General features: G+C 46.1%; 1 protein-coding gene across 2 annotated transcripts in view; it reads left to right on the forward strand.

Annotated features, from left to right (window-relative positions):
• The first annotated feature begins 1,802 nt into the window (after window positions 1–1,802).
• The window catches only part of UBE2Q2 (ubiquitin conjugating enzyme E2 Q2), a 36,763-nt gene continuing 25,124 nt past the window's right edge, over window positions 1,803–13,441 (forward strand). The window contains exon 1 of one of the 2 annotated variants that reach the window (XM_048956215.1): window positions 1,803–1,892. In XM_048956215.1, the coding sequence (XP_048812172.1) occupies window positions 1,833–1,892 (60 nt within the window). In that variant the 5' untranslated portion in view covers window positions 1,803–1,832. Of the gene's footprint in view, window positions 1,893–2,080; window positions 2,483–13,441 lie in introns of those variants that run through there. The other variant, XM_048956214.1, reaches the window with a different exon arrangement.

The raw sequence follows: 13,441 nt of genomic DNA on the forward strand, positions 1-13,441 counted from the left end.
CATGTGCATTCATTTTGGTTTCGGGGAAAGTCAGGATTTCCTAAGTCATCCTGTGACCAGCATAGCATTCATGTCAAAGCCCTGGGCAAGTCCCCAAAGGAAGGACTGAGTCAGAAACGATGAACAGCTCTCTACACCTCTGAAGCAGTTTCTGCGTTGCAGAGAACAAGGCATCCCCAGTGCGTGTTCTCAAGGACTTCAACAAAATGAATTCACAGGCAGAGATGCAGTGTCACAGCATTGCACAATGCCTACTAAATATGGAGGAGTGCAACAGAATGTCGGGGAGTGGTGGCTGTGCAGCTGCATGTTGCTTCTTGAAGCCTGCAACGAAAAGGCAGACTGAAGGAACAGGGGAATGTTTTGCCAGACTTAAACAGCATATGGCTTGCAGGCTGTGCTTGGCCAATGTAGCAGTTTGTTTGGCCTGCCAGATGGCCGGGAGACGCCATGCTGCTTGCATAGCTGGGTGCCTTCCACCAGCTGGGCAGCCAGCACAGGCATGGCACCTCCCAGCCAGCCGGCATGTCCTCACCCTGCAGCTGCCCAAAACCTGGGTGTTACAGGCAGCAAGAGACACAGGGAGGGCAGGTGGGTGGGAACCTTGCAGGTGGATGGGGAGAACGGGAGACCGGAGGTAGGAATAGAGACAGTTCTGGGAAGGGTGTGACAAAACAGTCGTTTGAACTTGCTGAGCCTACCTACCTCTCTGCTGTAGCGAGGCATTCTAGGCCAAAATCCCATTGTGTGAGTGAAATAGGGCTGAGTCACCAGATTCATTCCTCTGCTGTTTCATGCATCACATCATGTAACACATAACAAGGGCTGGTTGGTTTGGTTTTGTTTCCAGTGTTCCCACAGAAAGGCTCTTCCAGGTCCTCCCTTTCCAATAGGTAGACTTGTAATTCTCTGCTGTTTATTTATGGCTTATTTGCCCTTACACTTAAATCTTCTTTGTGATGATACCTCGACAGACAACTGTCCTATTTGCTCCATTGTCACTTTGCAGGCTCCACAGTCAGAGCCAATGCAGTTGAGCCCTTCTAGGAAAGCTGAGTCGCACTCACTTTACAATAGGCATCTTTCAAATGATACTTGAGGGAAAAAGAAATAATAAAACTGTATCTTTCTACTCTCCTTGGTTTTCCTGGCCTTTTTCATGCAGAGCTTTTAGCTGCTGTTGCTCCTTCCTGGCCTCTGTGGTAGCAAAGCATGGTCTCCATGGGGAAGGACAGGAGCTGTCAAGCCCACAGATGCAAGTGCTTGGAGCTGGGCCTGCGCTTGACTGTTTTTCTGGATTGAGATTGGAGCTCTCACCACTTGAAAAGATCCAGGTTGCAGTTTGTGTAGTGCTGCCAGTTCCTCTGGAGTTAAGGAGTTTTATATAAAACATCAATTTTTACAAAGGAAAAGGAAAAAACATCAGGTGTGTGCATGTGTGTGTGCAGTACATTAACTAAAAGCTGCTTGGGAAACAGCAAAAATTCTCTGCCGTGGTGTGACTTCATTGCAGCCATCCCTTTGTGCCATTTGAGAGACAGTCCTCATCCCCAAACACACAACTGTCAATGGATAAAGCAGTGACGGAAAGTGTTGGAGGAGGGAGGGAGGATACAGAGCGGACTTGACCTGAAGAAGCAGAGCTAGGAGCAGCCTCTGTCCCTCAGTGTTGTGAGCATCCACTTTGCCCTCAGACTTCGGGGGAGGGGACAGATAGAAATATATGAACTGTTACAGAGGAACTTCAATGAAACGCTCGTGTTTGTGTTTTTTTTTAATTGGCCTCTATCGCCTCATTTCAGCTGGACGCGGAGTTCTGTTCGTACCAATCCATGGGAACACGGGCTGACTTCTCGCAGCGGCGGTGGGACCGCGCGTGGTGCGGAGCGCAGGTACGTGATGGCGGGGAGCGGGGGGCGGGGCGGAGCACAGCCCGGGGGCGGCGGCGGGGCGGAGCGGGGACGGGCCCGGCCAGCCCTGCTGCGTGCGTCCCGGGCCGCGGGGCCGGCCTAGCGCGGGGAGGGCGGGGCAGGGCGGGGCGGGCCCGGCCTGGCCCAGCCCGCCGGGAGGAAAGGGAAAGGGGAACGGGCAGGGGAGCGAGCCGCGCCGTCGCCCTTCGGAGAGAGCGCGGGGTGCGTGAGGCCGCGCGAAGGGCCGCCGCTCGCCGTCCCCCGCCGCTGGGGCTGCCCCGGGCCCCCGCCCTCCGCCATCTTCCGCCCCGCAGGCGCGGCCGGGGCCGGGCCGGGCCGAGGCGAGGCGGCGCGGGCCCGGGCCCGGGCCCGGAGATGAGGCCAGGATGTCGGTGTCAGGGCTCAAGGCCGAGCTGAAGTTCCTCGAGTCCATCTTCGACAAGGACCACGAGCGCTTCCGCATCGTCTCCTGGAAGCTGGACGAGCTGCACTGCCAGTTCGTGCTCCTGCCGCCGCCGCCGGGCTCCGGCCCTCCGCCGCCGCCGCCGCTCACCATCCACTGCAACATCACGGTGCGGGCCGGGGGCTCGGCGCCGTCCCGGGGGGCGCGGGACGACCGGGGGTCGGGTGGGGGGTTCCGGCCTCCGCCGCCTCGGGGCCGCTCGGGCTGCGCGCTGCCCGGGCCCGCAAACAAAAGTTCGGGAGCGGGCGGTCCGCCTCGGGCCGGAACAAAGGGCGCGGGGGAGCCGGCCGGCCGGGGCCGTGCCGGGTGCGCCGGTCGCTGCCGGGCCGGGCGGGGGCCGCGGGTCTTCGTTGCCGCGTGTTGGGGGCTGGCGGCGCGGCGGCCGTCCCCTGTCGGGGCTCCTCGCTGCGCTGGCGGCGTTTAAAGTTGTGCCGGCAGCGCTGTCAGACGTGAGGGGCTCTGTCGTTCTCTCCTTTTTCTTCGGTGTTTGTTTTTAACGAGCAGGAGGGATGCGAGATAAAACGTTCTGTGCGCTAAGTCTTTAAAAGTTCACGGATAGGGCCTAAATCTGCCGAAGGGTTTGCGTGGATCGGTGTCCGACTCGTGCACAAGTGCTGAAGGTCTCCGTGTCGCAGCTGTGAGCAGACCTAAACGCCCTATCAGCGTTCAGCTTAGGAGCAAAACACTGAAAAGTTTTGGCTGGGTGAGCATGCAGTCGCGCTGTGTGTTTGAGGGAGGTGAGCTCCACAGCTCTTCTGTCCTTTGCCTATAAAAGTATGCAATTTCCAAGCAGTGTGGGGTGGAAACTTGTGCGCAAGTCCAAATATCTGAGTGCTCAAAAGATAGAAACGTGTGTGCAGACCAGGCGGGGCTGGCTGTCTTGGCAGGATGTTCGCTTGTCTTGAAGTTACTTTATTAAATAGAAAGAGACGTGTTAAGAGAGTTATAGTTTCACAGCTGACAGCCTGGGAAGTCAGTTCTGTGATCCTGCCTGCTTTACCCCATACGCTTGCAAAGCCTGAGATGTCATTTAATAGTAAAGTCAGCCAAATACATCAATGTTCTTGTGTTTAGATACAGTGCATCAGACAAGTGATTGTGCAGCTTTTCTCAAGTATTATTTATGTAATAGAAAGCGTTTCGTTAGGGAGCAGCCTGTCTGTTTTCTCCCCACAGCATGATCACAACTCTCCTAACTCTCTTCCTTAAGAACTAAGGGGAAGGTCTGATAACTGTGTCCTCAGCTGGCAGCCGAGTTCAGTGCGTTATTCCTTGTCAGGTGACAGCTGACAGGGAAGCCTAGGAGGGAGGCCTGAAGAGCTTGGTGCTTTGGATTTGTGCTGTGGTGCGTTTCTGCTTCTGACGCTTCTCTGCCCGAAGTATTTTCAGAGGCAATTTTCTTGCTCCACATAGAACTCTGCCCTCTTGCTTACAGCCTTGGTTTGAGGTGTGCCCCAGCCATACAGCGAGATACAGGCTGAGGTCACTCCTGGCCTTGTCGTGTCTTATTGAGGAAATTGCAACTGCAGTTGGCTACTGCAGTCACTTGCCCTAGAAATCAGGAGACTTTGTGTGTGCTGTCAGAACTGTGATATCTGCTTCCAAAAAAGATCAGGAAAAGATTTTTTCAAACTACAGACGCAAGACTTCTGCTTTAAAAAGAAGTTGTGCCTGAACTTCTTGAAACTTGTGTTTCACAGTTGCCTGCAAGCAGCTTGGTTGTTCCAGTGTTGATTAATTTTTGGCACTTTGAGGTGGGTGGCTATTTACTTACCTGCTAAAAATAAGTGGGAGAGGGCAGCTTCAGATGCAGGGGGTGGCTCTCAAGAGGCAAGTGAGAAGCTCCTGGGAGAGTCAAAAAGAGCGATAACTGCTGGACTTGTGTCCTGGGCTTTGGACTGAGATGTTAGAGCTCACTATGAAGTTTTTCCTTCCTCCTCCTCCCCCAGCCAATGAATCTGTTGGCCCAGGTTCCTGCTTGCCTCCGGTTTATTTCTGTAGGTACTGTAAACTGGAAAGGTGTAGCTCTAGTTTGCTGTGCTTCAACTGATCTGCATAGCTTCTGGAGAGCTGAATCAAGTTACCATGGGAGCTATAACTTGAAATTATGGTGCTAAAAAAAGCTGGTAAGGCTATAAAGATACTGGTGAATGTTTTCTTTGGGGAGGGCACTCACCCTCTGCAGTAGATGCTGCTACCTTAACAGTTTACTTTTGCAGTGCACATAGGTAACTTCGGTTGTTTGTTGCTTCCTAGAAGTTTAACCTCTACAGTAATGGTGAAATTCTTGAGGCTATTTCTTGTACTCAGCAAGAGCTTACATGGGTTGGAGCATCCGGGCAGTTAGGGATGCTGTTAAGGGGGAGAGAAGCGCAAGACCCAATAATTACTTTTTTTTGGTTGGTTTTATTCAGGCACCTCAGTATTTCAGCTGAAGTGAAAGCTGTCTAGCAGTGTATACAGGCACTGAAGTTGGTGGATAGAGAATAATCTGGTAGGGAAGGGAGCTTCCAGCAGCTGCTGCACTGTGGCTGAAGAGAGACTTGGTTACTCAGTTGCTCCAGTTCTCACAATGGATCCCTTTATTTTCTTGGATCTAGAGGACAGAGCAAACAGTCTCCTGGAGAGGTGAGGGAGAATCTGCTTAGGAACTGCATAGATCTCCTCCACCAGTGCCCTAGACTGAATTCCACAGCTCAACTAGGAATCAGCCCTGGAATTTCTGAGATGATATCCTGAGTGTCTGCAGTATGAGTTTGTGGAACTGCCACGGTTGCGTTTGCTGCAGCGCCCTGGGACTGCTCTACCTGTGCTACTGAGCAGTGCTTGACTGTGTAGGGAGATGTGTTTTGCTTGATAGCTCTGCTACTTAATGAAGTGACAAACAAACATTTTCTAAATCTGCCTCCTTTCTGTTTGCTACCTGTGTTGGAATTTAAATGGTTAATTTGATGATTTTAAGAGACACTGTAGGGTGGAGTCATCTGTCGGAAACATTGCTTCTTGTGCCTCAGAACTGTCTGATTATTGAACTTGTTCAGGCTGTGCACCTTCACATTCCCTTTCTGTTGTGCCAGCAGTGGTGTCTCTGTTCTGGAGTCTGATTTCTGGTTGTTTTTTTTCCTTTTTTTTTTTTCTTCTTCCTTTTCAGGCTCTTTTCACATGGCAGTAGTATCCCATTTGAATTCAATGAGCTAGTGTCCTTGCCAAGACTATATATTGTATTTTTTGAGGTAGTATCAAATCAGTGGCCTTACAGTAGTGTGTTACTTACTGATCATTTAGGTAAGTGTTTTTACAATTTGCAGTCTCAGTTTGGTAACTTGTGAAACTTTAAAGTCACAGTATTCCAAGGTGTGGTACAGTTCAATCTTTAGCTTTTTCTCCCCCCTTCTCAATAGCAAGGCTGCTTTGGACTCTAAAAAACAAAGGAGCACATTTTTGGTTTTTTTCCCCCGGAAAAAGAACACTGTTTTTTATATATATATTTTTTATATTAATTAATTAATATTTAATATTAGTTAATAATATTTAATAACAGTTAATAATTAATTAACTATTGTTGAGGTTCACAGCATATATTTAAAGTATCATTCCAGTTGCACACAAAACTTCCACTGGAATTCTGAGTCCTTAAAGTACCTCTTGTAGGTAGGAATAGGGTTTGTGCCAGCTCTCTGTGGGAGTGGATTTTGCACCCAAACAGATCCAGGGCTGTGACATGTAATGATATCCTTCACACATCAGCAGTTTCAGTCCATGTGAGCAGGCTGACTCTGCTATACACTTGCTTCCCTGCTGGAGAGAAAAATCTCCTGCTTTAATGAAAAATACCCTGCTGCAAAATCAGAGTTGGAAGATACTTGGAAAGGTTCCTGTGTATAGATAACTGCAATTGCGGGGAGGAAACTTTATTTTCCCTTCTAATCGAGAATGGATGGGAAGATGTCACCTTTGAAGCTTTTGGCAAGTTATGTACTGAAAGTGAGTATACTAGAACATCGTATAATTCTTAAAAGGCACGAGGTTTCAATATTAAACACACTCCTAGCTAATGCCTGGGCAGCTGACAGACTTTTAAGGAGGTTATTTATTTGTACGCAGAACTAACCGCATAATGAACGAGGCTTCCAATTCAAACCACAGCTATGTTTTTAAACGTGACTAGGCACTCCATAGCAGGGCTGAAACCTTTGTCTTGCAGCATGTGGATACAAGGACTAAATAAAAGCATACACAACTCTACCTGGATAACACATATTTCTCTAACTAGAATTAATTAGATATACTTTGATTTCTAAGGAGGGCACTCCAGTAACTTAGGAAAGATAATGCTTGTACACTAGAAATTGTCCAGTCTTATTTAACATGCAAAGACTGAGTGTTCTTCTCTTTCTATACCAAGGCTGTAATTGGAAAAGAAATACTGTGAGGAGGAGGAATGGTTTATCTCTAGAAGACGTAGGACTTAACTCTCTGATGCTACAGCTTAGCTGTGCTATGTGTGAAAAGCTGCAGCCAGCACTGCAGACTTTGCAGGCCGGTTGCACTCTTCCCTGTATAAGGTGTGAAGTGTGCCTAAAATATCCTAGAATGCCACAGTGGTGGGCTTCACATATCAGTGCTAGCATATGTTGAGGCTTTAAGAAATAGCACTTACTCCAAATAGGCTACTTACATGAATTACTTATGTAATTGTTTCAGAACTGGGACTGTTTGTTGTCCTCACAGGAGCTCTCTCTGCCTTTCGATAATTGGAAGAAGTTTTATGGAAAAGAATTATATTCTCTTTACTCAGCACGCTTCTTTGTTCACTGTTTGAGAGGCTTTTGTCCAAGACAGAAAGATACCTGGTCATTTTCATGAGGTTTCTGATTTTCTGTGACTTTAAAGAAGCTGCAACTTTGACTGGGGTTACTCATTCACTTCTTAAGAGTCATCTCATGGTCTGTGTTGGTTATTTGATTTGTGTTGCCACCAATTTTCAGTTGGCATCTGTCATGGCTTTATGATTTTTCTTAGTGGATAGTGTCAAAATTGAAGTGTTAACAATTGGCATTACCTGTTAATCTTCTTATGCCACCAGAAAGAAGGAAGAGGATGCGCTGTTTGAATTGATTGATTTATTTTTTAGTTTTTAGTTTCTTCTCATTACTTTTTTTTTTATTGAGGAAGGGATAAAATTCCAGCTCTTCTGTCAAAGCTTTCTGTCAGTGCAGTGTGAGAAAGGGAGTAGTGTGTAAAGAGTGTCCTGTTCTCAAAATAAAGTTGCAGTTCCAGATCCTTTATGGCAATCTGTCTGCAGTGAAACGCTGTGACATCAGGAGTTATCGATAGAGCTGATCTTTTGTGCTCACATAATGGAACTTCTTCCCGTGAGACATGGATGAGAATAAATCTGTGGGCATTTGGTCTATATTCTACCATGGATACTGCTCATTGATAGTTTGGTACCTTCAATATAAAAAAATTAGTGTTAAAAATTAGAGCTGATAGGAAGAACAAAGTATGATTGTGTCCTGTGTGCTTGGTAATCCTGCTGGCAGCAGACAGCAAAGGCTATGTAAATTGTGAGGTGGCCAGAACTGACTTTACTGGGTGAAGGACCTGGCTGGCACATGGAAATTCTTTACTTGGTCATTGTTGATCTGGATAATTTCCCAGTCTGGTTCACTGTGTGGCTGCACAGACAGCTGTAGCAGCATAACAGAGGGCAAAGGAATGAGTGAATGCTGGGGAAGACTGCTGAAGCCAGCACTGCTGATGGGGAGCTGCTTGCCAAGCACTGTCTGGGCTTTCATTGGTGCTCGGGGATGCTTGTGTGTGGAATTCCTGAGCCAGCATTGATCCAGTGGGCTTATGCCAGTGTCTGATCTGCTACAGTGACAACTAAACTGAGAGAAGCAGACTCCAGCAGTCTAACTGGAGTGAAAGCTCATTTGTAACATCAGTTCCTATCGGGAGAATGGAAGATAGAAATGCGGAGAAATTCTCTGGATAGTGTTTGAATCATTTGAAAAGCAGCAACAAAGAAGGTCAAAACTTCTGAATAGGAACAGATGTTTGTAGAGGCTGATAAACAGAAATAACTGCTATTTCAGGTTTGCTTCAGTGTGAACCGCTGCTGGGCAGTGTCAGGTTGTTTGCCTCTGTATAGCCTCTATATTGAAAGGTTATGAAACCCTGAGTTCCTGGCTCAAGTTCGTTTATTTATTTTGGATTATGAATGGTAATAGATCATCTCTAATAGACTTCTTAGTTTATGATTTAAGAAATGTTCTGTATTTCTCCAGCTGTAAGCTCTGCAGAAGTGAAAATGACTGTCACCTGCTCCCAGAAGACAGCTGTTAAACTAAATGGCTGCTTACAGTAAGGAGATGCTGTGTAACATTCAGATGTCACGTCAGCCAGCATTCAGTGTGGTTGGAATTACTGGGAACAGAGCAGCTCCCAGCTGATCCTTGCTGGAAATAAGCATACTTGTTAGCCCATGTGGTGCCAGCTTCCTGTTTCCAGCAGTAGTCTTTGAGCGTGGTATTAAAGTCATGATTCTACATGCTTTACCTTTCTCATTATCTCATGCATGCAAGACATTCTGAATGGTGTTTGAAGTAACTGCAGAGAAACAAGCACAGGGTTTCTTGAAGTTTAGCATTCTCCTTCATCCCAGAGCTCTGAGTTTTAACCCCTCTGAGAGAGAGTGTTTCACAACTGCAGGTTTTCTGATAGCTTCTTTGGTGAGTATTCAGAAAGGTGGGGGGAAGATACGCTCTGTTGGAACTTGCATAGTGGCATTGGAAGAAAATTGAAGTGTTCCTTTGCAGTGATATTCAAGGTGTCAGGGGTTTCCTTGAATTTTGAGCTAGGAAGTGTCTGTGGTAAGAATGAATTGTTTAGCTTCTTAATGGTAAATGTTGGTGGAACTCCACAATACTGGAGATCCACATTCAAAGAAGAGAACAAGTGACTGTAAATGAAGTAACCTGAAGGTAGGTGGCTTAGCAGCAGTCACAGTCCCAGTGGGTGTGAGAGGTTGGAGCCTGTTGTGGGGCTGCAGGAAAGAGGAAGGCTCTTGGTTGTGAGGGGGAAAGGGCACCATGCCTTCAGTGGTACGGAGTGGGTTGACTGAATGCTTGAAAGACCTGCACTTCTGAAGATAAAGAGACTGGAGAGGAAGAAGGGTAAGCCTGGGTTTTTGGGTGGCAGCAGAAGTGTCATTGGGCTTTGCATGTCCAAAGTGCTAAAGGCAAGAGCACATCTGCCGGGAAGAGTCAGGCAGGGGTAGAGCATGGCATGTTGGAACTTAGCTATAACTGCTGCTTCTAACCTCGTTAGAAGCCATACTGGGCTTGATAGTGCCTATAAATACATTCAGAAGAGGTATCGTTTCAAAAACAGGTGATTAACAACTCTTGATTTTAAGTTGATAGTTTCCAGTAACTGAAATTCCTTCAGAAATTTGGTACTTAAGGTACTCTGCTAGTGGTGAAAGCAAAGTACTGCAGAATCAGATTGTCAGAGCATCTTTCTCATCAGTGCATGTGTCCAGCTTCTTATTGGGTTAACCATTGCCAGCTTGAGTGCTTGTGTAATGCACTGGGACTGTGAGCTCTCAAACACCCGTTCCCTGGCAGCTGTTAGGTGAGAATACAGGCACACAGGGATACATCTGTCAATGATACTGGCAGAAGAATGTTACTTAGCTCACTCTCTGTGTTGATCCTGAACAGCAGTTTCCATCTGTGGAGACCTCACACTGCTCCTCAACAGCTGCCATGTGCAGTGCAGTCAGCAAAACCACGTGTAGTGTAGCTTCAGGGCTGAGCAGAGACCTGCTGCATTTGACTTTGGGTCCCTACAGAAGCGTTAAGAGCATTTCCTGTGAATTTGTGTGGATGAATTGATGGCATATTGCCTTATGGTGGTGACCTGAAGAATAAAATGTTTATTCAAAATAAAGATAAGTAACTGTGCTTTTATCAAAAAAGTGACCGTTTTGCATTTATGCTTTCAGTTGATACTTTAATTGTGTGTGGATGTGGCATGCTGGGCAGCATACAGCCTGCTGCCTTTATGGGGTGAGTTGTTGAGCAGCTGATAAAGCAGTCCACTAAGGCTCATTTTCCAAAGGTATTGTGCAGTTCCACATGTGAGAATCAGCAGGTGGGACATCTTGAGTAGACAAAATAGTTTGAAGAACTGACTAAGTGCGAAGACTTGTTCCTAAGAAGCATATGAGCTGTGATGCCACATCTGCATTCATGTTTGTAACCATTTAAAGTAAAGTTTTGTCATTGCTGCTTTGCTTGTGTGTGTTATGGCTTCTTCTAAGGTAATGATGTATGCGTGAGCTGTGTGTGTGCCTAGATAGAGCCATGGATGTAACACAGACATAGCTTAGGTCGTGTCACAAGCTTAGTGGTTGTTGTATGTGCTGGATGGAAGGCAGCATTTAGTGAAGTCTTTCCTGGGGATCTGCACTGCCTTCTCCCTTCCTCTGTTTTTCTTTGGTAGCCTTCTGCAGTCAACAGGACTTGTTTGTGCAGAAAGCTGTGCTTATTTTTGCTTGGAACAATTTGTGATTGTTACAGGTACCTCCACAGAGATGCAATTTGTGATGGCCTTTCCCTTCTGCCAGGCACGTGCCTTCGACGCTGACTTCTCTGCTGTGGCTGTATTTAATAACATAAACAATTCTGAAGCAGCACACTCTGCTACATTTGCGTCCTTCTCTGGAGAATGTTTTGGAGAGGAAAGCCATGCGTGTGTTATGATGTGCTTCTGAAGGTATTCAGTGATGAACGTGTGAGCAGAACCTGCATAGGATAAGGGCTGTGGCATTCTGTCACCTGCCTCTGTGAAGATGTTTGAGCTTTTGCAGTGTCTGGAGCTCTGAGCAGAGCACTCAGTATTGTCTGGGATCGTCTGGCAGCATAGGCTGCAGTCACTGAACTTCAAGGTGGTATTGCAATGATTTCTGTGTTTAAAAGATGCGTGCTTTTTAGTCAGTTGATGTAGGTTCCTTTCAAAGTTCATGCTTTGGTACAGATGTTGGTCTGTGACTTCAGGAAGACTGTAAGAAAATTAAAGCTAACAGAAGCTTGCTTTCTGGGGTAGGTAAGGATCTCTCTGTGGCTGAACTCCAGTGAATAAAGTGTCTTGCTGTCGATGTGCATTTAGCCATGCAGCAGGTAATGGTATGTCCTGTGCAGTCTTCAAATCCACAAAGAAAGCAAAGTGCAGGTGTTCTGCTGATCAAAGGCAGGTGGGTAAGGGCTTTACTCTCTTCACCATGCCCCTCCACACCCTCCTTAAATTTGACTTTTAAACCTCCCACTGCATATACTTATTTTATGTAAAACAGCATTGCTGCTCTGTTAGTTTATTAAGGAAATTAGAATTCTTTCATATGTAGAAGTGCAATTTTTTCCCTAAATGTGAAAATGAAGTGTCAAAATACCATACTGTGATCAGTGTCCTTTGGGCTGCATCATAAATGGTGATTTCTGAATGTCTTGGTAAGAAAAGAGCTTCCCAGAGAACTCCTAATGAAAACACAGGGAAAATTTGTAATTAAGTTCTAAAAAGATGTAAAAAGAATGGTACTGATTTCTGTCAATGATGGAGATTCTGCCAAAGCTTAGGAAATGGAATGCTGTTGGCTGACTTTTATTTAGCCAGTTTACTAAGGAGATTTCAAAGAAGAAAAAAAAATAGCACTCAATCAAAGGTTATCAAAAAATCAAAGAAAATTAAGAAGTGGCAGTGAGTAACAGTTACTTTAAGCTGTGATGCTGAAGATGTAGGTTTAAGTGAATTTTCTGACCACTCACCATAATAAAATGTGTGGGCATGTTGTGTTCCTTTGTTAGGTGTAGCAGCTGTTGTGCACAGGTTGTGGCAGTGTCAGGGGTGTGAGCAAGGTGTTGTGGGGTTGGGTTGGCCAGGGGAGGGTTGTGGGCTGGGGGTTTGCTTTTTAATGTAGTAACTTCACACTTGAAACAGTGTTGTAGAAATAGAGAAGCAGCTGAAGTCTCATGCTGACGTCAGGACAGTATTGCTGGGGGTTTGTGAAACTAGGTGAAGATTATCGAGCAGTGCAAGTAAAACAGCCTTGTTGGGTAATTAATGGTAATGCCAGTTGTTCCAGTGGCAGGAATGTGGAGCTTTTCTTTCTTTGTTTTTGTTTTTTGGTACATTTATTATGAGACTCAATCCTTTTGCTGTATTCTGCAACTGAAGCACCAGAAGTGTTGGTGTTGACAAAGCTCCCAGTCTGTCCTGGTGTTGATACAAAGACTCTGTAGAAGTGATGAGCCCATGAATTGTAATTCTATCTGGCTTGGCTGTAAACATCCAGCCTTTGTCCTCAGGCCTCAGTGCACGCTAGGTGTGATGTCATCCCAGCATGTCATGGCTTCCTGAGCAATTGCATTAGCTTTGCAAGCTGTACAGCCTGCATTAGCTTGAGAAAGCTGCCCAGATCTGAACGTTTAGCCTTTCTCTGTTGTGACGAATTTTTGCGTTTAATTGTAGAGAGCAGGAAAATGCCATGTTACAGCAGTGGCCTAGGAGAGCTTAACAACTTAATATGGATAATAATGTGGTTGATGCTTGTGCAGCTAAGCTTGACACGCAGCGACGCTGAAGGTCAGCTGTGCAGTCATAGGACCAAAGTAATCTTGTTTTTAGTCACTGGGAAATATTAATAATCAGTATTTTGAGCAGCAGGTATCTAGTATAAGAGAATTGTTCTTCTAGGTTAGTTCTCATGAGTTATGTCTTCATGTTTGGGAAGCTTGTATTTCTTACATGATAAATATGAAATCCATCTCTCCTTTCTATAGGATGCAGGCACAGGAAACAGCTGAGTTAACTCTCAACAAAACTGGCTATAGTGCAGCTCAGTTCTTTGACCTCACAAACCACAAGCTCCATTTTTTTGTTGCACGCTGGTATTACAAACTCATCAGCCTGTTTGTATCTCAGGGTCAGGATGTTTGTTTGAAGTTTGTGTGTGAATTCTCTATTTCAAAATACAGTGACACGTAGCTTTTCCGTAAATATG

Source organism: Lagopus muta, chromosome 10, assembly GCF_023343835.1.
Source record: "Lagopus muta isolate bLagMut1 chromosome 10, bLagMut1 primary, whole genome shotgun sequence".
Classification (NCBI taxonomy): Eukaryota; Metazoa; Chordata; class Aves; order Galliformes; family Phasianidae; genus Lagopus; species Lagopus muta.